Source organism: Neodiprion pinetum, chromosome 5, assembly GCF_021155775.2.
Source record: "Neodiprion pinetum isolate iyNeoPine1 chromosome 5, iyNeoPine1.2, whole genome shotgun sequence".
Taxonomy (NCBI): domain Eukaryota; kingdom Metazoa; phylum Arthropoda; class Insecta; order Hymenoptera; family Diprionidae; genus Neodiprion; species Neodiprion pinetum.
Window position 1 is genome coordinate 22,408,796 of NC_060236.1, and position 21,008 is coordinate 22,429,803.

At 42.5% G+C, this 21,008-nt stretch overlaps 6 protein-coding genes across 12 annotated transcripts; 3 read left to right on the top strand and 3 right to left on the bottom strand.

The window, feature by feature from the left end:
* Window positions 1–235: 235 nt before the first annotated feature.
* On the bottom strand, window positions 236–10,192 carry LOC124219452 (uncharacterized). 5 transcript variants are annotated; one of them, XM_046627026.2, is made up of 7 exons: window positions 10,013–10,192; window positions 2,899–3,025; window positions 2,653–2,822; window positions 2,325–2,573; window positions 2,099–2,259; window positions 1,917–2,006; window positions 236–1,822 (listed from the first exon to the last, which is right to left on the bottom strand). In XM_046627026.2, exons 2-7 carry the CDS (start codon window positions 3,012–3,014, stop codon window positions 761–763), a joined length of 1,848 nt encoding a protein of 615 aa, XP_046482982.1. In that variant the 5' UTR covers window positions 3,015–3,025; window positions 10,013–10,192; the 3' UTR covers window positions 236–760. The 5 variants fall into 5 exon arrangements, with proteins under 5 accessions (XP_046482982.1, XP_046482979.1, XP_046482983.1 ...); XM_046627023.2 differs by lacking the exon at window positions 10,013–10,192 and adding an exon at window positions 3,996–4,104; XM_046627027.2 differs by lacking the exon at window positions 10,013–10,192 and adding an exon at window positions 3,246–3,324.
* Window positions 4,447–7,208, top strand: Nfs1 (Nfs1 cysteine desulfurase). Its single transcript, XM_046627035.2, has 10 exons — window positions 4,447–4,570; window positions 4,654–4,733; window positions 4,916–5,032; window positions 5,097–5,234; window positions 5,504–5,709; window positions 5,812–5,933; window positions 5,996–6,153; window positions 6,416–6,687; window positions 6,769–6,858; window positions 6,958–7,208. Exons 1-10 carry the CDS (start codon window positions 4,465–4,467, stop codon window positions 7,019–7,021), a joined length of 1,353 nt encoding a protein of 450 aa, XP_046482991.1. The 5' UTR covers window positions 4,447–4,464; the 3' UTR covers window positions 7,022–7,208.
* Window positions 7,153–8,394, bottom strand: RabX6 (RAS oncogene family member RabX6). The gene is made up of 3 exons (XM_046627036.1): window positions 8,035–8,394; window positions 7,643–7,887; window positions 7,153–7,555 (listed from the first exon to the last, which is right to left on the bottom strand). The coding sequence occupies exons 1-3, from the start codon at window positions 8,212–8,214 to the stop codon at window positions 7,357–7,359; spliced, it is 624 nt and encodes a 207-aa protein (XP_046482992.1). The 5' UTR covers window positions 8,215–8,394; the 3' UTR covers window positions 7,153–7,356.
* Lamtor4 (Late endosomal/lysosomal adaptor, MAPK and MTOR activator 4) lies at window positions 8,517–9,256 on the bottom strand. The gene is made up of 2 exons (XM_046627039.2): window positions 8,938–9,256; window positions 8,517–8,863 (listed from the first exon to the last, which is right to left on the bottom strand). Exons 1-2 carry the CDS (start codon window positions 9,007–9,009, stop codon window positions 8,615–8,617), a joined length of 321 nt encoding a protein of 106 aa, XP_046482995.1. The 5' UTR covers window positions 9,010–9,256; the 3' UTR covers window positions 8,517–8,614.
* A 139-nt stretch (window positions 10,193–10,331) lies between the features above and the next one.
* On the top strand, window positions 10,332–12,884 carry Idh (isocitrate dehydrogenase [NADP] cytoplasmic). The gene is made up of 2 exons (XM_046627034.2): window positions 10,332–10,682; window positions 11,330–12,884. The coding sequence occupies exons 1-2, from the start codon at window positions 10,482–10,484 to the stop codon at window positions 12,542–12,544; spliced, it is 1,416 nt and encodes a 471-aa protein (XP_046482990.1). The 5' UTR covers window positions 10,332–10,481; the 3' UTR covers window positions 12,545–12,884.
* A 1,079-nt stretch (window positions 12,885–13,963) lies between these two features.
* Window positions 13,964–20,757, top strand: Cul3 (cullin 3). Of its 3 annotated transcripts, XM_046627017.1 has the most exons (14): window positions 15,463–15,603; window positions 15,679–16,062; window positions 16,138–16,341; window positions 16,425–16,604; window positions 16,718–17,092; window positions 17,162–17,332; window positions 18,102–18,209; window positions 18,330–18,507; window positions 18,587–18,813; window positions 18,892–19,061; window positions 19,130–19,268; window positions 19,354–19,478; window positions 19,576–19,636; window positions 20,265–20,757. In XM_046627017.1, exons 1-13 carry the CDS (start codon window positions 15,478–15,480, stop codon window positions 19,598–19,600), a joined length of 2,412 nt encoding a protein of 803 aa, XP_046482973.1. In that variant the 5' UTR covers window positions 15,463–15,477; the 3' UTR covers window positions 19,601–19,636; window positions 20,265–20,757. The 3 variants fall into 3 exon arrangements, with proteins under 3 accessions (XP_046482974.1, XP_046482973.1, XP_046482972.1); XM_046627018.2 differs by lacking the exon at window positions 15,463–15,603 and adding an exon at window positions 13,964–14,652 and having other exon boundaries at window positions 19,576–20,757; XM_046627016.1 differs by having other exon boundaries at window positions 19,576–20,757.
* The last annotated feature ends 251 nt before the right edge of the window (window positions 20,758–21,008 follow it).

The following is a 21,008-nucleotide window of genomic DNA, read 5'->3' on the forward strand; positions in this document are numbered from 1 at the left end:
GTATAAACATTAAAGCGCTTTTCAGTAATATTCCAAATCCAGATTGCAAAATTATATGATCTAGTGTAGATCATTTTCATCCCTTCAAGGATCTTTGCAAAAGTGCCTACGATTAGGCAACAGACACGACGGAGTGCGATGCGGGTAGCGAATCACAAGGCGGCAGGAAATACGGGTACATAAAACAAAAAATCTATAATATCAAAAGCAAAGATGACACCCATCGAAAAGATAGTTTTAGATATAAAAATGGTTTTTATTCACGGTAATAAAGTCATGGTTCTAAATAGTAATGTTTCAGAATAACTACGTCCGTTAAAATCGCCGGAAGCATCCCATCCGCAACAATCGTGTTATGTTTACCTAGGTACAATCACGGTCACAGTAGCTGTCGTCCCCGAGATAGGCAACGAAGTTACACGTTTAATTTCGCACAGAATTTCTCACCTAAATTGCCATGTATCTTCGGTTGCCCATCCCAGGAGCTACAGATGCAGTGACCGTGGGAGTACAGATGATAATATTCCCACCCAGAATAATGGGGAAATTTGAGAGATTACATCGCTTTGTTGTGTATGCCTGGTCCAATAAATTACTACAGCCTACGATTTGAGTTTCAGTTCAATTAGTCATGGTGAAACCTATAAGACCTATATCTTATACCGTATTCGTTAAAGTAAGTAGCAATACCGATTTACAACGTGAAACGAGCCTCGACGTGATCGATCTACGATCCTCGCTCCCTCCCCTCACCCTTCCATCACTTTCCCGACTGATGATCTATGCTCAAATTCAAAGAGTCCGGGCAGTCATTGCCGCCAGATTGCTGCTTCATGCCGTGCACCGTCACGTCCAGCATAGTACCAAAATCGGACTTTACATTCGCGATGGAAACGTCGTCCATAGAGTAATCGTTTCTGGTTGACTTCGACGAGTCCCCGGAGTCGGGGTTCTTCTTCTGTTCACCGACGGGCAATTCACTGACAGTGAGTTTTGTATCGACGGTCGACATTGCGACAAGACCCTTGACGACGTCAGAGGGCTTAAACGAGATGTCGGAAGAGATGAATTCGGATATGGGAAATTCGGTAGTCTTGTTAACGTCGATCACTGTCACGTCCTGGGCCTTGCCACCGAGGGGGTTGAACAGGTTGGCTAGGTTGCAGGCGTAGGCTGGGGACGTCTTGGCAATGTCGTTTATTGAGAAACCCGACAGTTTGGCCAAATCACTGGTCGAAAAGTTGGCCAGCTTCGAAAGGTCCGAGAATTTGCTCAGCTGCGATATATCGGCGAGTGGGAATTCAGGAATCCTGTTCTTGCCGGCACCGTGGGAGCTGGAATCGCTCGACAGGAGATTGCTAACCTTGGAAAAGTCCGCGGTTGAGAAATCGTAGTCTGGTTTGGAATTCTTTACGGAAACGGTCAGTTCACCGGATGTGAATTCAGCCGGCAACTTGTGCTTCGCATTGAGATTCATATCCGGCATCGGTAAGTCGAATTTCTGCCCTTTGGTGGCTTCAAGGGTGTCGTTTTTGTCCTTCGAAGTCGACGGCACGTTGAACGGCTTCAGTATGGAGACGCTAGAGTCTAGTTTAAAGTTTACGGGAGTGAGGAAAAGATTGTTAGGATTGATGCCAGAACGGCCCATGGGGTCAGGCACCAACGGGAACTTGACATTCGAAAATATATCCGAATTTCCCGCTATGCTCGATGCTTGCGTTGTCGTTGGCGGATCCTCCATTCCAGGTGCAACGATTTCTCTGATGGCGTCCCAGTACGATCCGTTTGACTGGTTCCTCGGTAGTTTTGACTCCAATGAGCTCTACGAAAAAGAATGATACAAAAATGTTATCTAGCACTGATTTACTTTTCATAATTCTCGATACACAAAGTTTTTGCACGCGTCGCATACTTGCCTTCAATTTTTCCAAATACGTCACAGAACCGTTAAAGATTCCTTTGAAGTCGACACAGCCGTCATTTTTGTAATACTCGACACATTTTTTCTGAAAAATTAAAAACCAGCCATTATAGTAGATACCTGAACTGCTGCACAGTCGCTAACTACAGCATTGAAATTCAGTGCTGAACATCTTACAATTTCATCAATAGCTTCCTGAGAAAGGAATTGTTCCTGGGACAGGGTGTAGCTGAGCAGCATTGGTCTCGGGTACTCGTGAGGCCGATTTTCCGGTGGAGGGAGCGACCAAAAGAAGTTGAAGTTTGACTCGTAGCAGTTATTATCTGTGTTATACGGAGCTGCGAAAAGTGAGCCAAAAATTTAAGACTGTTGGGATGACCAAAACGCAAACAACGAAACTCACAGCAGATAAGCCCGACACATGGTGTGTAACTATTGTCACTCAGTCCTTTCATCTTTATCTGATAGTCTAGTTGAGAATCGACATCGCGGAGCGACGGCGACGCGTGCGTCCTAGGATGGGAATGATACCATCCTACCAACGTGAGATGCTTCCATTCCATGGCTCGTGCAATTTCAGCCTCAGTTGCTGCAGCTGCAGTTTTGTCTTTCCCATTACATCGGCATGGAAACGCGTAGTTTATTGTCAAATCTATGGGCATCAAGATCCTTAATAAAAACCCGCAATTTTCAATGTTGTCTACAAATATGTATTAGGAACTGAACCTCACTGTGAGCATTAATGTCCCAATGCCCCCCAAGATAACCACACACCTCCTTGTCCTTGAGATGGCAATGCAGGTCGACGATGAGCGCTGCAGTTGTGGAGAGAGTGACAAGAAATGGCTGAATTTTCCCAAGGGAACTGAACGATGTCAGTTCAACCATTGTGCTCATGTCCCTGCAGAATGGAACATGTGATATCTGAAATTTGGCACGGAAGTGATGAGTTACGGGTCGACCAATAATTAGCTTACATTGCGTGACTTCTGATGCCGAGGTTGGTGTGCTTGACGGGAACTCTGACGACTGGCACGCTAACCGGTGGTTTTTCTATCACCTCCTCTGTTTCAATCGCGGCATCCATCATCATGAGGCTGAAATCTAAGAGAACACAAGAAGTGATCCACGAACCATGTAGCTAAAATCGCTAAAATTTGTGAGAGGATGAGTCGAATTTTAGGTTATGTATCGACAATAATATAAGCAAACCTAATTTTAAGTTCAACTTTGGGCAAGAATCGCAATACAGTACGACCTAAGGGTGATTTTACACAGTTACGAATAGCATTGTTGAAGAAATCGTTAAGATTTGTGATAATACAGTGCGGGGAAAATTCAGGAAAATCAGGATTACACTCTCGCGGGCGTCGGCACAGGGTCGGTACTGTGGACACAAACAAAAAGCACGCATACTTTTAGTTCAGTCTGCTACCACGGCTGTCACAGAGCAGTACAGATGAGAAATTGACGCGGCATTTTCAAAACAAATCCAGAAGAGTAACATAACACGTAAATGAGACGAAGGTAAATGAATGTTTCGAACAAGAGTTTTACTTGGTAAATTATTTTAACTGATTTATAAAGGCTGTGTAATTTCGTTGACTCAGTGAAGACTGTCGTTGACTGGAGACTATTGACGTTTTAAAAACGGTGACCCTAATCAGCGTTGATCAGATTAAAAATTTTTTTATGAACGTTTTATGTCAACGGTCATTTCAAAGGGTATGAATTCTACAAATTTTATTTACTATAGTGATTTCATAGAATCCATGCCAATTCTTTATTTCTGCGTTAAATGCAAATGTATAAAAGTGTTTTTGTACAGAATCGCGTATAGAATCGGGATGTTGAGCTCGTTTTTGCGTTTGAGATACGTGGACTTCGATATTTGCAAATATATAAGTCAACATCAAAATCGACCAGGGCACTCTTAACAATGACTACTCAAAAACGGTAACCATCAGAGGAAAAGAAGAATACTGAAAGATGATTTCACATATTGGATGCATATTGGTCACTTTGGCACAGCTCATGCGCGCATAGTTGAATCTATCCAAACAACGCACTGTACCTGTTAACTCTAAACGTCTCTGCGTCGCATCAAATTTTTATCACAAATTCGTACGTGTAAAGTGCAATTAGCAAATGACAATCTTAACAAACATCCTGCAGGGAGTTTTTCGCGCCATTGACGGCTGATCGAGGCCGAGGGGAAGAGTTTCCGATTGGTGAGAGGCAAACAGAACCGCAGTTACGAGCAGGAGCTGTTCTATCAGGGTTACCGACGCTATTTTAGGTTAACCGCACTTCACTTCACTTCATTCCAACTAATCTCTTTTCGTCGCGGCACCAATTGATCGGTGATCCTGCGTACGCCTAGCTCTCGACTCTCGAGATTCAAGATCTTGATTAGATCCGCACAGTTTCCTCTGCCTTCGCATCGAGATTCCTAACCCAAATTCCTCCTTTTTTTGAGCGCGCGACCGGCCAACTGATTGAGTAAATGTCGCACGACTGAAGAAGGCCGATCAAACGGAAGAATGTTTCGTTTGTGGAAACGACTCGTGCCTCTTGCGCGCGATCACCACGTCAACGAAGTGATTTCGTCGCCCAAGCGACACTACGCGGCTGTCAAAGAATTCGAATGTACGCTGAACTAGTAAACGAAAGATTTTACTACAAATTATGCAATTGCGCCTAACTACTTGTTAAAAATCGTTTTTTTCCAGCTCCTATCAGTGATGAGTACAAAAAGGGTCCAGCGGAGGGTCGGCCCTTGTATCTGGATGCCCAGGCCACTACACCATTGGTAATTATCCACCTCTCGAACGGAACTAAAATTATTCTTAATCTCACACTTGTGATTGTATAAACGTATTTTGTTTTAATAACGGTTTGTTTGGAAAAATTTCAATCGCTAAACTTCGCTAACTTGTTTTAATCAGTATTAGTACATCTGGGTGTCAACTGATACGTCGATTCTCATTTCAGGACCCACGTGTGCTGGACCAGATGATGCCGTACATGACAACATACTACGGCAATCCGCATTCCAGGACTCACATGTATGGATGGGAAACAGAGGCAGCTGTTGAGCGTGGTCGGAAAGTTAGTAAGGATCTCGTTTTCTCTAAGTGCTTTATATTCTATCCTCTTTCAATTTCTCTTGTAGCAAGTTGCTGATCTGATAGGAGCTGATCCGAAGGAAATTATATTCACGTCTGGGGCCACGGAGTGCAATAATATATCTGTCAAGGGTGTGGCTAGATTTTACAAGGAAAAGAAAAAGCACGTTGTAACGACACAAACTGTGAGTTGAAAAGGAAAATTGGATACGATGTAAACTAGTTGAAGTTGATGCTCCATTTGATAATGTTTTCACTGTGAAATAATCATTGATGTTGGCTTACGTAGTTTGTTTCTAATTTTGTGATTACATTCCGTTTCAAATATATTGTATGCTTGAAATAAAATTAATTAGAGACCAGAATGGAAATATTTGTAAAACATAATGAAGTATGAAGCCACGGGCATTTGATGAGAAGTATTGAGGTCTCTCAACTTGTTCTTTTTACATAGGAACACAAGTGCGTTTTGGACTCCTGCAGAGCTTTGCAAGCTGAAGGATTCAATGTCACATACCTCCCTGTCAAACCCAATGGATTAATCGACATAGACCAACTTGAAGCTGCTCTGAGGCCTGACACATCACTTGTTTCGATAATGACTGTGAACAACGAAATTGGTGTCCAACAGCCAATTGCAGAGATTGGAGCTCTATGCAGGTTGTTATACTGTAAAATATATTTCAAGTATCAGAACAAGACAAAGATAAAAGCGTTAAGTATTGAGCAGTGAACAGATTATCATATTTGTTGATATTGCAGAAGGAAGAAAGTTTTCTTTCACACAGATGCTGCGCAAGCTGTAGGAAAAATTCCGATCGACGTGAACGCGATGAACATAGATCTCATGTCGATCAGTGGTCATAAGTTGTACGGGCCAAAAGGTAGTGCATAAAGAGATCGAGAAATTTTTCAAAATATCCATGCATCTCAACTAATGTTTCAGGCATAGGAGCACTCTACGTCAGGCGTAGGCCAAGGGTTCGTGTCGAAGCCCTTCAAAGTGGCGGGGGTCAGGAAAGAGGCATGAGAAGTGGAACGGTGCCAGCACCTCTGGTGGTTGGGCTGGGGGCTGCTTGCGAGCTCGCACAAAAGGAAATGGCGGTTAGTACAACACTTTCTCAACTTTCCATATGCTTCACTGTAAAGTGTCCAGCATTACAGAAAATTGGGAAAACCTGAAAATGTCATGAGATTATTACTTTACAAGGAAATTTCAGAAAATTTCCAGGAATTTCATCAGTCTCTGATTTCAAAAGAAATTACATTTTTACGTCAGTTTGATAGTATCTGGTGTTAAGTATCATCTTCAATTTGAACTGAAAATTATCTGGATTAACACTTGTGTTCTTCTCCACGTTTACAGTATGACCACAAGTATATAGAAGATCTTTCCCAGCATTTGATACAAAAAATAATGGGCAGTTTAACGAATGTGGTGCGTAATGGTGATGAAGTTGCCTGGTATCCTGGCTGCGTGAATCTCTCTTTTGCTTTTGTCGAGGGAGAGTCATTGCTGATGGCTTTGAAAGATGTGGCGTTGAGCAGCGGCTCAGCTTGCACGAGCGCCAGTCTAGAGCCAAGCTACGTCTTACGTGCCATTGGAGCTGCCGAAGACCTGGCACATTCCAGTATAAGGTAGGCGTGAATGTACAATTTTTGCAAACTAGGATATCTGACATATAAATGCTGACAATGGCAAATTACTGTGCATTTCAGGTTTGGAATTGGTCGTTTCACAACTCGTGAAGAAGTCGATTACACAGCGCATAACATCATACGCCACGTTATTCGACTCAGAGAGATGAGGTATGTGTTTTATGCGCTCGATGTCAAAATTGAAACTCTAGCAAAAGATTCGTTTGCTTGTAAAATTGATATAATTCTGTTTTCTCTTCCTCCTGCCAGTCCACTGTGGGAAATGGTACAAGAGGGTATCGATATCAAGTCAATCAAATGGACGCAGCACTGAACAGTTCCTACTCAAAAAGGGCTTTGTACACGGATTATTTGTTAAGTGATACATAGTAAATTATGACTAGCTTAGTGAGATTTCAAGTTTCCAGATTTCAACATTGCATTCGCTGCATAGTAGTATAAGAGTTTATGATAAATGAATAAATTTTTATTTTGAAAATTTATCAAATCGCCACACATCATTCATCCTCCGTCAATAAATTATTATAATATTAATATATGCTCAGCCAGCGTTTGTCATGACATAAATCATGCATTTTTAAATTGAAATCCGTTTCCTCTTGAGTTGACTAGAGAAACGTGTTCTGGGCATTAAAAGCTGAATCAAAATTAGCACAAGCAGGATGGCTCGTCGATTTCGTCGGAACTTGTGATTTTGAAGTGGTCCTTGTCCATATCGTGCAGTTCCATACGCGATCTGTTTGCCTCGACCAAATGGCGTGCAATATCTTCAAACATTTCATCAACCCCGTGCCCCGTTTTACACGACGTTTTGTACGTCGCCGATATCAAATTGTGACACTGTTCACTGGGAAACAAAAGTTACGACTGTCAATGAACTTATTGCTTTAATTCTTAACATATAATTACGATGTGAATAGATTATTTCTCTTACCAGAATTGTTCCATTTCCACATCTGTGACCTGAGGATCAACGCTTTCCAAGTCGCTCTTGTTCCCGCAAAGGAATATCTTAGCGTTTTCCGCGTAAGTTACAATGTCAAGAAGGTGCTGTGAGAGGAGGTGAAAGGAGGTCGGATTGTCAAGCGAAAAGACCAATATTGCCGCCTCTGCAAATTTGTAGTAACTGGATGTTATAGAGGCAACCCTCTCCATTCCTCCTGTGTCCCATAACTGCAGCTGGAAAGTCAGGACCACCCTCAACGTTGTAGAAAATTAGCCAAAATTGACAGGTGTAAATGAATATACTTGTCCGACACAATAAATTTAAAGCTGCACTTGCACGCGTGAAAATAACTGAACGTAACAGGCAAATGTGCTACTTACGCGAATCGTTTTTTCGTCAATGGTGTACTGTTTGTTGATATTGTCAAGTCCCAAGGTCGATTTTCTATCATTGTTTGAGACGAAGGTATTGTTCGCGAATCGCCTAAATATCGAACTTTTCCCGACCCCGTATTCGCCACATAAAATCACCTTTTGTTCGGTTACCTTGATGGTGGCCATTTGTTTACATCTAAACAATACTACCGATCATTGTTTAACGGGTTATATTTCCCACGCGTATTATTACCGATTATAACTACACACATTTATGCATGCGTACATATGCATATTCGTGATAATTAAAAAATATTCGCGCAGATTGCAGCATCTTTGTTCAGTCATAGACGTTTCGCTAAGCTCATAGATGGCGCAGACTGCCTAAAAACCGAAGAATCACCCTCGGTGTCCAACTACACCTATAATTAGTCGATTAGGTGCAATGAACAGAACCACTAGCAAAAAAGCTAGGAAACTTGCTACCGTTCACATTTGCGATCTTTGCTTTATTACATGTCTCATTTTTATATTTCAACTTAACATATGTTCCTTGTAATTATTTCGATAAGCAATATTTGACTCATCAAGCAATCACTGGCAGGTGCTGCTGCTGCTGTTCTTGAGATGAGGTCAACGCGGTTATCTTCTTCTTAACAATGTGAACCTTCTTGTTTGACAGGCATATGACGTAGCAGTGATCTTCGTAGGTTATGGATATTTTGTTGAATGTTTCATCGGACGCAAACGCCTTGGGATCGATCGTGTCGGTCAGAGTGATCAGGCTCATGATAATGTTTGCAATTCTCTCGTCGTTTTCCAGCTCTCCACCCGACTGAAATGACAGCATTGAAAAAAAAACAAAAGTAAACAATGATGAAGCTCTCGACTTGTATCACGTTGTCATACCGTGAGTACCGCCCCGTCCTCTTTTAATACCAAATAACCGATTTGCTCAGGTATTCTCTCCATCGACAACATCTTCAAATAACCTAGCGGATGTTTGTATATTGCAGAATGGTAAAATTTAACGTAAGCACTGGGGAGCCGAGTATCAAAATTGTCCTTGCGAGGAAGTGTCACCTGTCAACACACAAAACCTGTGGTTTGACGTGTGGCGATAGTCTAAAAATACAACGCGGTAGCCAGCGCGATGCAGCGCGATGTATTTTTCTGCTCTTGTTTTCTGCCTGCTTAGACTTCAATGTAGCCAACTGACAAAACTTGGAAATCTGGAGATATCATTTATCGTTTGTTCACCGTGGCGCTGTAATCCACTCTCCCACGGTCTTACATACAGGTCTTGCGACTCTGAGTTTCGACGTGGGCCTCTTAACGTGTCAAGCCGCTAGCGTCGCTGCGATCGAGGGATGCCCGGTGCGACAAGGACACGGTCTTGACCGTGTTGTGAACGAAACACGGTACGGAACACGCACGTCAGTCGTCAAAGGCTTATTCAAACATTGTAGGTTATGTTGATGCATCCCTCGATCGCAGCTCCATCTGGATTTTTCTTCAACAGAAGAGCCACTCTCTACCATTGGAATTCTATTGAGTCGCAAGACCTGTATGTAAGACCGTGCACTCTCCTGTAGTTTGGTCTCAAATTTACTCTCTAGCTCCTCTAGCTAATGAGTGCTGAAAATGGCCGAACTCTGTGAAGTTCGCGGTATGATTTTCTGTAGTAAACCACTGAGTTTACATCACTGATCTCTAGCATACAAGTAGAGGTCAGCGGTTTACAAATGAGACATAAATATCATTACATATCAGTGTAGCAAATGTCGTAGTTTCATCCTTGTTTTGACTTTGAAAATAAATATCTCATTTATTCTGAGGCATTAACAAGACGTTATTATCACGCATGACACTCACAGAAATTGCTAATTCAGCCCGCCTTTTAAATAACACCACACAGTACCTTTAATGCATGTGCAGTACATATTTCGGATATTTCGGGGCAAAATGAAAAAATATTGCGAACCGTAATTATGTAGATAGCCTAAAGGGCAGCTGTTATTAGTCCGATATTTTATGGCGGATGCCGCCGCTATTACATTGCCTCTCGGGCTTCGGCCGATTGACTCGACGGCTGGCCGCTCTAGGCGGCAATCGATTGCGTAACCAACTCCCGTTAAAAGAATGGCGCGTGTCAGCAATACTGTTAACGTCTAGAATTCGCTATCAATTTTATGTAGGGGTGGCATCAATTGACCCGTCAATGACAATAAACCGTTGGTTTATTGTACTCTTCGGACCCGGGGAGCGCGTCCAAAGGTCCCTGGGGTACACAACTTTCCGCGAGAGATAACACATCTCGGGAACCCGGTCGACGGGACCAGTGACGGTGCAACTCTAGGATCGTTCGATACGCGGTACGCAACCCGTTCCGTACACGTACTCATCCTATCCCCTAGTCGTATAATCCGGTAATAATAACAATAACAGGCGCCATGTTCCGTTCCTTGACTCGCCTGTTAGGACCGAGTGCCGCCGTGGACAGTGCGGCTCGATTACTTCGCTGCAGTACGTCGTCCGTCGCTCTGCTCGACCGAAACTCCTCATTCGACGCATCGCGCAGACGAAACCTTACGTGGACGACACAGACATCGAAAAACTTCAGCTCCACGTCAATCGCTATGGCTAAGATCAAGGTATCTATGAATGTACATATCTCACCCTGATCCATCACGCTCCCCCGAGGCGTCGCCCTGTTAGCCGATTCATCTTCCTGCAGTTTAAAAAACATTCGAGTCTCATACGGCCGGTCGCGATCGTCGCGTATCCGTTTTAAACAGTTTCTATACTAATGCCGCGACTGAGAGAAGGCACTTCAAATCACGAGACACTTGCGATTCACCTTTCGGGGAACTTTATTGTTCGCAGCGTTCGTGTTCCGAAGTATTCCGTATTTATTGCATGATTAGAACCCCGTTCCAAACCACCTTGGATGATAGTGCACATTATGGTGCACAGTGCAGAGGTCGATCCCCTCTCCTCCCCCCCCACATTTAGTCGACCCATCGTTTGCCGTGGAATGTCGATGGTTTCACTTAAATAGAAAACAAGCTCGAGGTCGAGTGAAAGCTAATAAGTTTCGAATGATAAGGTTCCTACTACAATGTGGATATCACAGCGATCATTATCTCACGCGATATAAGCCGTAATAATCAATTGATTGATAGTTTGATTATTTCTCGGAATTTCCGTTCATGATTAGATTGTACAATGAAATTGTTGTAAATAAGATGTTCAGCAGTTTCTTATGAAAATACTTAAAGAAACAGCATTTTTCCAACAGGCTGGACCCGTCGTTGACATTCTTGGAGATGAGATGACTCGTATCATCTGGGACTCTATCAAGAACAAATTGATACTCCCGTTCCTGGATATTGAGTTGCACATTTATGATCTGGGTATGGAGAACCGGGACGCAACTAATGACCAGGTGACGGTGGACTGCGCGGAGGCTGTAAAGAAATATAACGTGGGCATAAAGTGTGCGACGATAACTCCGGACGAAAATCGAGTCAAGGAGTTCAAGTTGAAACAGATGTGGAAGAGCCCCAACGGCACTATCAGGAATATACTGGGCGGCACTGTGTTCAGGGAAGCTATAATCTGCAAGAATATTCCGCGGCTGGTGACTGGTTGGAATCAACCCATTATTATCGGTCGTCACGCCCATGCTGACCAGTACAAGGCCACAGACTTTGTGGTACCAGGTGCCGGTAAACTGGAAATCACCTGGACAGGTGAGTCAGGCGACAAAATCCAGCACACTGTCTACCAGTTCAAGGGGGCTGGCATCGCTCAGGCCCAGTTCAACACCGACGAGAGCATCCGTGACTTTGCCCACAGCTCTTTCCAGTATGCTTTGGCTCGGACCTACCCGCTCTATCTTTCGACCAAGAACACCATCCTGAAAAAATATGATGGCAGATTTAAGGACATTTTCCAGGAGATTTACGAGGCTGAGTACCGTTCCAAGTTCGAAGCAAAGAATATCTGGTACGAGCATCGGCTCATTGACGACATGGTTGCCTACGCTATGAAATCCGAGGGTGGCTTTGTCTGGGCCTGCAAGAACTACGACGGAGACGTTCAGTCAGATTCCGTTGCTCAAGGTTATGGCTCTCTAGGCCTGATGACCTCTGTGCTTCTCTGCCCTGATGGCAAGACGGTCGAGGCTGAGGCTGCGCATGGAACAGTCACTCGGCATTACCGCCAATATCAACTGGGTAAAGAGACATCGACCAATCCGATTGCCTCGATCTTTGCTTGGACAAGGGGCCTACTACACCGTGCTAAGCTGGACAACAACAACCAGTTGAAGAAATTCGCAGAGACTCTGGAGAAAGTCTGCATTGATACGATCGAGGCTGGAAGTATGACTAAAGATTTGGCAATCTGCATCAAGGGCATGAACAATGTCAAAAGGTCAGACTATCTTGAGACGTTCGAGTTTATGGACAAGCTCGCTGACAATTTAAAGAAGGAACTGGCCAAGGCGTGACTGCAAACATACATGTTCCCAGATATCCGGAGGTCGAAGCTTTGAGCCCAGGAAAGGGCTGCTGCTTCATTTATTCCAGAATGTATTGCCAATTTTTTCAGTTTAAACCTTCGAGGGGTGTTTATTGGATGAGGAAAATAGTTTTTTTTTTTTTTTTTTTTTTAGACAATACATGCGTTAATAGCACAACACTCAAGTATTCTTAAGTATGAAAATGCCATTGTTATTACAGGAACCTTTAGCCTGTGAAATATTTTTGTAAACCTATAAGTCAAATGAACGATTTTCGTCTGGTTTTCAATGTATAAACAAAAGGTTTTATAAATATGTTTTACAATGATTTTACCATTTGATTGCCTCATTTACAGGAACTGTGAAAACCTGCATGTGCGAATATTGTTGGATTATCTATAGTCTCGTATTCCTTCGAAATAGCTGTGGACTGATATGAAACCTCGCTCTACAGCTACACTGTATTCAAATTATATAACTTCAAGACTTCCTGAGTAGCCATGGTCAAAGATCAAGTTGGATACTTGAATTGCGTATACTTTACGTAACTCCACAACTTGAATGTTGGCATAAAACGCAATTCTTTTCCACCTATATCTAAATTATCGGTAACCGGTTACTTGCTAGTTCATTGTAATGAAAGATTGATTTCAACAAATTGGTGATCGATGAGTGAGCCTTAAATGCGCCGAAAATACAGCGTTCGTTTGAGCACTGAAAAAAATTATGAAGCATTTACTTCCGAACTATCGGCTTTGGACGAATAGTTTCGAAGGGCTAATAGAAAGTCATTGTATTACAAGACCAGTGTAGTGCATCATGATAATTCCTAAGAAATTGCGTCACCGAGAGCGAGAGGTATTGCAGTATCAAAAACCCTCCTAGCCATCTAACTATCCGAACAGAAGGCTTCTAGACAGCTGTATTGGAATTTCCTCACCATGGATGCTATAGAGCTGTAGTATCGGCAGTCAGTGATGAAATGCAGCTTTATCGCTTAATGGAATTGGATAATTCATCCAGTGCGATATACCGCGGTATACATCTATGCTTGGTAAACGCGTATTTTATTATAGTTTTAGGTTACGTTACGTTCAAAAAAACCTCTTTGCCATCTAACTATCGGAACAAAGGGCTCCTAGTCAGCTGTACGGGAACTTCTTTACCATGGGGGTTGGAGGCATGTAGTTCCGGTAGTCGGTAATGAAATGCAGCCTAATTATTCAACGGAATAGGATTATTCGCCAAGTGCGATATTTTGTGTATACAATTATGCGTGGTAATCGCGTATTTTGTTACAGTTTTATGTTACGTTCCATTACATCGTGATAAAAATGTGTATTTATAGTACGGCGTGAATCGAACGCAGCCCACAGCGCTCGATGCTCGATTAGTTATTCGCGCTCCGTGCTCGCTTCATCGCCTTCTCCTCCTCCTCCGGCAGCCCGTCGTCATCGTCGCGGAATAATTAGGAAAATAGATCGTCTGATACACACGGTTGAAATTCGGTATGCCTCGATCTGTGGGAATATGTGCGTCATTCCATTGAAGTGAGATTAATTAAGGCGGAGGTAAAAAGGAAAGAAAAGCACAAAGAGAACTAACGAGGAAGAGACGTGCTTGTTAAAGACCGACGACGTGAGGCAGACGCGTTTAAATAACCCTATAAAATAAATTCTGTGTTTTGGTGGCGCGACTCCATTTTATACCTACCACTACCCACCACATAGTCCCGCGATAACGGGTAATTTCAGATGCCTTGTTTTCCTGTAAATAACCGACATTGACTGGTCGCTCGTTCCCCGTTGTTTCTCACCGTCGAGCGAGCGTCGATATTATTCCTCGAACCCACCATTGCGAAATACACGTCGCCCCCGCGCCCGCCCCTGGCCTCGATGCGTGAATGACACCGTTAAAGCTTTGTAAATGTGCGTACGGAGATCGAGATTTTCGCTGACTCGATTTTATAGTGTTGGTAGTAATAATACCGAAGTGTCAAGCTGAACGAAGACCCTTGAGGAGATTTTTTACTACTAAAAATGATGAAGAGCGGTGCGACCCACAAGAGAGAAAAAATGCGGATACGCGCGTTTCCGGTAAGAAGATTTCTCACGTATCTTATTTCCCTCATCGACGAATATGCATGCCCATTTGATTAAAAGGAGGAAAAACTCGCTGCTCCTCGCCTCGCCTCGCCTCGCCTCGCCTTTCGACTCGGGCAGTTTTCATATTGTCACGATCTCACGATCCTCGAGGCTCGACGCTCGGGTCCGTCGGATTTCACGCACTGTCATTTAAATGGAAATATGTCCACCCGTCATTCTCCCCACCTCCTCTTTCCCGACCCCTTTAACCTAGCTCACATCGACTAAAACCATATAACAATATAATATATTTGATCAGCTTTCACTTTCGACCCCTTTGTATATTGTATCAAGATAGCCAAACCACAGCAGCCTACGAAAGGTGCACTGGTTTGGTGAACGAACCTAATGTGTTTTTTTTTCCCATTCTCACCCCCCCCCCCCCCCCTCCCCCAAATTCATGACAGTTGCCTTAGCAGTCATAAAGACAATGGAAAGGAGTATGCCTTTCACTTTTTTTTTCCCTACAAATCCAAAAACGAAATTTTTCACCCCGACAAACGCTACTTTCGCCAAATTTTCAAGTCCAAAGTCTTACAAATCACTGAAACTATCAATAGGCTGATAGATTGCCTGTTCAAAGGACTAGGCCTGGATGTAGAAACTCCAATTTAGTGACAGCAGTAATCACGTCTTTGCTGATGCTATATTGACAAGTCAAGGTTAATTTTGAGCGTTCTTGATATGGCGACTATGCCGATCGACACATAAAACAATAGGTTAAAGAAAGTGATTGAGCGGTCACCACACAGAGAAGGATTGGATAAAAATCCAACCATGGAACGTGGTCAGTTAGAAAAACCAACTTCACAAATTATGTGTGGAGCACTCAGTGAAATAGCTACTATCTCAGGGCTGTTTCGATCAGGGAATCCGAGCTCCCTTGTGATCGTCGACACCCTTGTGAGGGACACTGCCTATTAGTTTGCCAAATCAGCGTTGATTTTTTATTCTCACACCTAGATGCTCTGTTTTTAGATGACCATGGACGAAAAATATGTGGAGAGTATTTGGGCACTGTTGAAGAACGCCATACAAGAAATACAAAAGAAAAACAACTCCGGCCTGAGTTTTGAGGAGCTGTACCGAAATGCATACACCATGGTCCTTCACAAGCATGGCGAGCGTTTGTACACCGGGTTGAAAGAAGTTGTTACGCAGCACCTGGAGTCGAAAGTTCGGGAAGACGTGCTACGCTCCCTTCACAACAATTTTCTCCAGACACTGAATCAGGCTTGGAACGATCATCAGACCTCTATGGTTATGATCAGGGATATACTAATGTACATGGATAGGGTTTATGTGCAACAGCATGATGTTGACAACGTCTACAACTTGGGCCTAATCATATTCAGGGATCAGGTAACACATCGATTGAAACCGTTGCTTTCGCTACATCTGTACAAATCCTTTTTGACGAATCGTTATTTATTTCAGGTAGTCAGGTACGGCTGCGTGAGGGATCATCTACGCGAGACACTCCTGGGCATGGTAGCGAGAGAGAGAAGGGGGGAGGTCGTTGATCGAATCGCGATAAAGAATGCATGTCAAATGCTAATGCTGCTCGGTATAAACTGTCGCCAAGTTTACGAAGAGGATTTCGAGAGGCCTTTCTTACAACAGAGCGCTGAATTTTACAGGGCAAGTTTTACTTTTATTTTCACAAAACCATATCAATTGTCCTGTTAATTTTCAATCAATCGTGTTTAACGAATATTCAACAGATGGAGTCGCAAAAGTTCCTTGGCGAGAACAGCGCCTCAGTCTACATAAAGAAAGTTGAAGCTAGAATTCTTGAAGAGTCAGAACGGGCGAAGCACTATCTGGACGAATCCACAGAGCCAAGGATAGTCAAAGTGGTGGAAGAAGAGTTGATTAAAATACACATGAGAACCATCGTTGAGGTGAGGACAAAATTTAGTAGTAAACTTCATGTATATCAAATCTTTGTTACGTGTTACAGAATTGCTCTAAAGTCTTGTAAACTTTGAAATAATTCAAATGAATGCTGTTGCAGATGGAAAACAGTGGTGTGGTGCATATGTTGAAGAACCAGAAAACTGAAGACCTTGGTTGCATGTACAAATTATTCGCGAGAGTAACAGACGGATTGCGCACTGTATCAGATTGTGTGTCGCAATTCCTCAGAGAGCAAGGACGCGCCTTGGTCCAAGAAGAGCATGAGCCAACCACAAACGCAATACACTTTGTGCAAAATCTGCTGGACTTGAAAGATCGTTTCGACCATTTCCTGCACCACTCGTTTAACAATGATAAACTATTCAAGCAAATGATCGCGTCGGATTTTGAACACTTTCTGAATCTAAATTCAAAGAGCCCTGAGTATCTTTCTCTCTTTATCGATGACAAATTAAAAAAAGGTGTAAAGGGGGTAAGTTGAATGCGGCTTGGCATGAAGATCCTTTCGTGCAGGTTTTAACTGAAATGTTACTTTCTACAGATGACAGAGCAGGAGATCGAAGGCGTGCTTGACAAGACAATGGTTCTCTTCAGGTTCCTGCAAGAGAAGGATGTCTTTGAGCGATACTATAAACAGCATTTAGCCAAGCGGTTGCTTCTGAATAAGTCCGTCTCCGATGACAGTGAAAAGAATATGATCTCAAAGCTAAAGGTACATGATCCATAATTGCGTCTTACAAACGCGCTCGTAGATGCGCTGACACCTAGTTTCATTCGGCATACTTTGGCAAACTGAGGCTAGAGTAAATTGTCCCATTGGATAGTGTGAAAATTTTAAATGGCATAGTTCTGGCAGACACAGGGCGCGTTCAACGTGGACGTGGACATCTTGATCGCAATGAAAAAGCTGAACGCTGAGCCACCCAAAGATTCCCAGGAGTCGTTCTTCCTTCAAAGGTCGAAGGGCTAGTGCACAAAGAGAAACTAGACTAGAGTATGTCCGTCCACCCTGTGTCCCGATCCCATTGTAGGATCAAGTAAGTGTCCGCTTTGTAAACCATGCTGAAAACCATGCTTCGAGCTGAGCAACCAACCGTCAAACCTTCCAACAATTTAATCATCCTTCGGTTCAGGCTCGTATGCGAGTATTATTCGTCAAAGTATTGGATCAAATTCAGACACGGCGCGTGTCTCGGGCATGCTTTACGAAGCTCTGATTTTCTTAGCCGATTAAACACTATATTGCAATTGGTGTGATAGACAATTTGGCAGAGGGAGTGGCAAAGACACATGCCTTGGAGTTCTGCATGGTTTAATAAAGCTAGCACTTTACTTATAAAAGACGTAAGAATGTAGAAACCTTTCGTCAACTACTGCAGGACTTCAGGGCAGGTCAAAATCTCGATTCAAAACAGTTACCGCAGACTCTGACACTGTATATACGTACCTATATAATAACTCATAACTGTGCAATTTTTTAGACTGAATGCGGTTGCCAGTTTACATCAAAGCTGGAAGGAATGTTCAAGGATATGACGGTCAGCAATACTATAATGGAAGAGTTCAAGGAACACGTATTAACGTCTGGCGTAAGTTACAAACGTGTTGAAAAAAATCCTTCATTCTCACATCAAATCTGAAATGATCAAACTGACGTGGAACTGCTCAGGCATAATTATTTCTGGATAATTGTTTATCAAATTTCACAGACAAGTCTACACGGCGTTGATCTGAGCGTGAGGGTTCTGACAACAGGATTTTGGCCAACACAGTCAGCAACACCGAATTGCAGTGTGCCCTCAGCGCCAAGAGAAGCTTTTGATGCTTTTCGATGTTTCTACTTGGCCAAGCATAGCGGTCGTCAACTGACGTTACAACCACAATTGGGTAATTACTAGTCATCTTTGTTGAATCGAGTTCAAGCAGAATTGGCAAATTAATGGTTCATTGTTGACCGTGTGCACAGGTTCGGCTGACCTTAATGCGGTTTTCCATGGGCCTCGGAAGGAAGACAGTAATGGCGGAAGCGTGGACGTTCCCTCGTCCTCTACCACATTGGGCAACGGAAGTGGCAGTCTTTTAAGTCAGCGGGGAAGCAGCAGTGGAAATCCGCGCAAACATATTATCCAAGTATCGACGTACCAGATGTGCGTACTCATGCTCTTCAACAACAGAGATCGACTCACTTACGAGGTTTGTTACATTCCCATGATTTTAGTTGGTAAAAAGATAAATGATCTCTACTGATGCCAGCGTTTATTAATATCGCAGGAAATTCAGAATGAAACTGATATCCCTGAGCGAGATTTAGTCCGAGCATTACAATCTCTGGCAATGGGGAAGGCGACTCAGCGAGTTCTCCTCAAGCATCCCAAAACCAAAGAGATTGAGCCAACACACTGCTTCAGTGTCAATGATAGTTTCACCAGTAAGCTTCATCGGTAAGTTTTGAGATTGACATTATATCTTTGATCGTTTCTGCCTTATATCGGGTCTGTCCAACTTCTAGAGTAAAAATCCAGACGGTTGCGGCGAAAGGAGAGTCCGAGCCTGAGAGAAGAGAGACGAGGAACAAGGTTGACGAAGATCGAAAGCATGAAATAGAAGCGGCGATCGTGCGAATTATGAAGGCACGCAAACGCATGACAGTACGTATTCGTCTGTCGATCGCTTCATAAAATGTATGAATCTCGATCGTATTCGTTATCTCATACTTTGTTTCAATCTAATTAGCACAACATTCTCGTGACGGAAGTCACGGAGCAGCTTCGAGTACGATTCCTGCCCTCACCTGTCATCATCAAGAAACGCATCGAAGGGCTGATAGAACGTGATTATCTGGCCCGCACGGAAGACAGGTGAATAACACAGTTCTTTTTGTTTTTACCGTTCTTATATTTCCCACATGACTCAAACAAAACTTCGGTTCATCCCTACATTCACTATTTGTTACAGGAAAGTCTACACTTACGTGGCTTGAACACTGCCCCAAGCATCCCCAAGTTTGTACAATTGCGTAAGTGGCCACCCCAACATATTAGGCACGGTATTCACAATCTCGTATTAGTATCAAGCCTGCGCGTATTTAATTATTCGGATATTTCCTCGGCAATCGTTGTTATTATATTATCCTTCCCCCTTATCATAGAGATTTAAAAAGAATAAACGAAATTTTTTACATTCGATACCGAGTTGTTTCAAATATATATACTATGTACACATACGGCCGTCGGCAAGGGTAACTGCGTAGAGAACGCACGACGTGTACTTCATGAACCAAACTGGGTATTTCTGGGGAATTGTTATGCCCCAAAGAAGTTCTATAATTGCTCATCGTTGTCACATGACTGTCAACTAGTCTCGTATCAACTAATCGAACACAACTGCTTTGTGCAATACAAATTTCCTCTGCACATTCCAAGTCTTTTAAAATTAATTTGTGTTCAAAGTCTGCACGAATACTTTCTCCGTACTCTTCGTTTTATTTGTTTTGATTCGGTTTTGCTATTTTCTTTTGTTTTGTCACATGTGACAGTGATGAGTGGTTAACGGTAACGGACGTTTGTAGAGTGTAACATAAGATCTATAATAATGAAATCAAAACATTAAGATATACTTCATTTATTTATTTTTATTTTTTCCAGAATCTATCGACTCTGATATTAAGAACTCTGAGTCGAAATAAAATGAATTGATCGTATAAAATCTGTAACTAATTTGAGAAAGAAAAAACTCGCCAACGGTAAACAATATAGATTTAATTATTATAAAGAATTTAAATTATTCCAGATGCATTAATGAATTATACTTGCGTACATTTTACGTGTTATACTTCCGCCCTACCCTTGTCCCGTTTCATGTCCACTTCCTCTCTGAATAATTCCTTGTAGAATTTGGCTCTTGCAAAAACTATAAAATAATATACACAGGTATATTGTCGTGGGTAAAACAGCGACTGCCTATACCTAATTTGTTACGAACGCGACTGTAGAAATTGAGTGCGAATGTGCGTATATAATATATGCGAAAATTTTTTTTTGACTGGGTGTATAAGTAAGGTGTGTCTGAGTATGTATCTTCAAACTATTGTATATGATAATGAAAAAAACGTTGTATCAATAAATGGATTTAAATACAGTCAATTTTACCTATAAACATTATAATGGGTGAACCCTGATTTGGGACAAGAAATTCATACATTTTATCAGATTCACGTATGACGACAGAACAGAAAAAATACAAGAAATATGAATGCTCTCGTATTACGTTTCTATCACAAAAAATCGAACCTGTGCTTCAAAAAATGGTACAGTCAGAATCAAGTTTTCAGGTTCATCGCGGTACAAATGCTGATCATTACGTGTACAATTAAAAATTCCTCTCAAGCA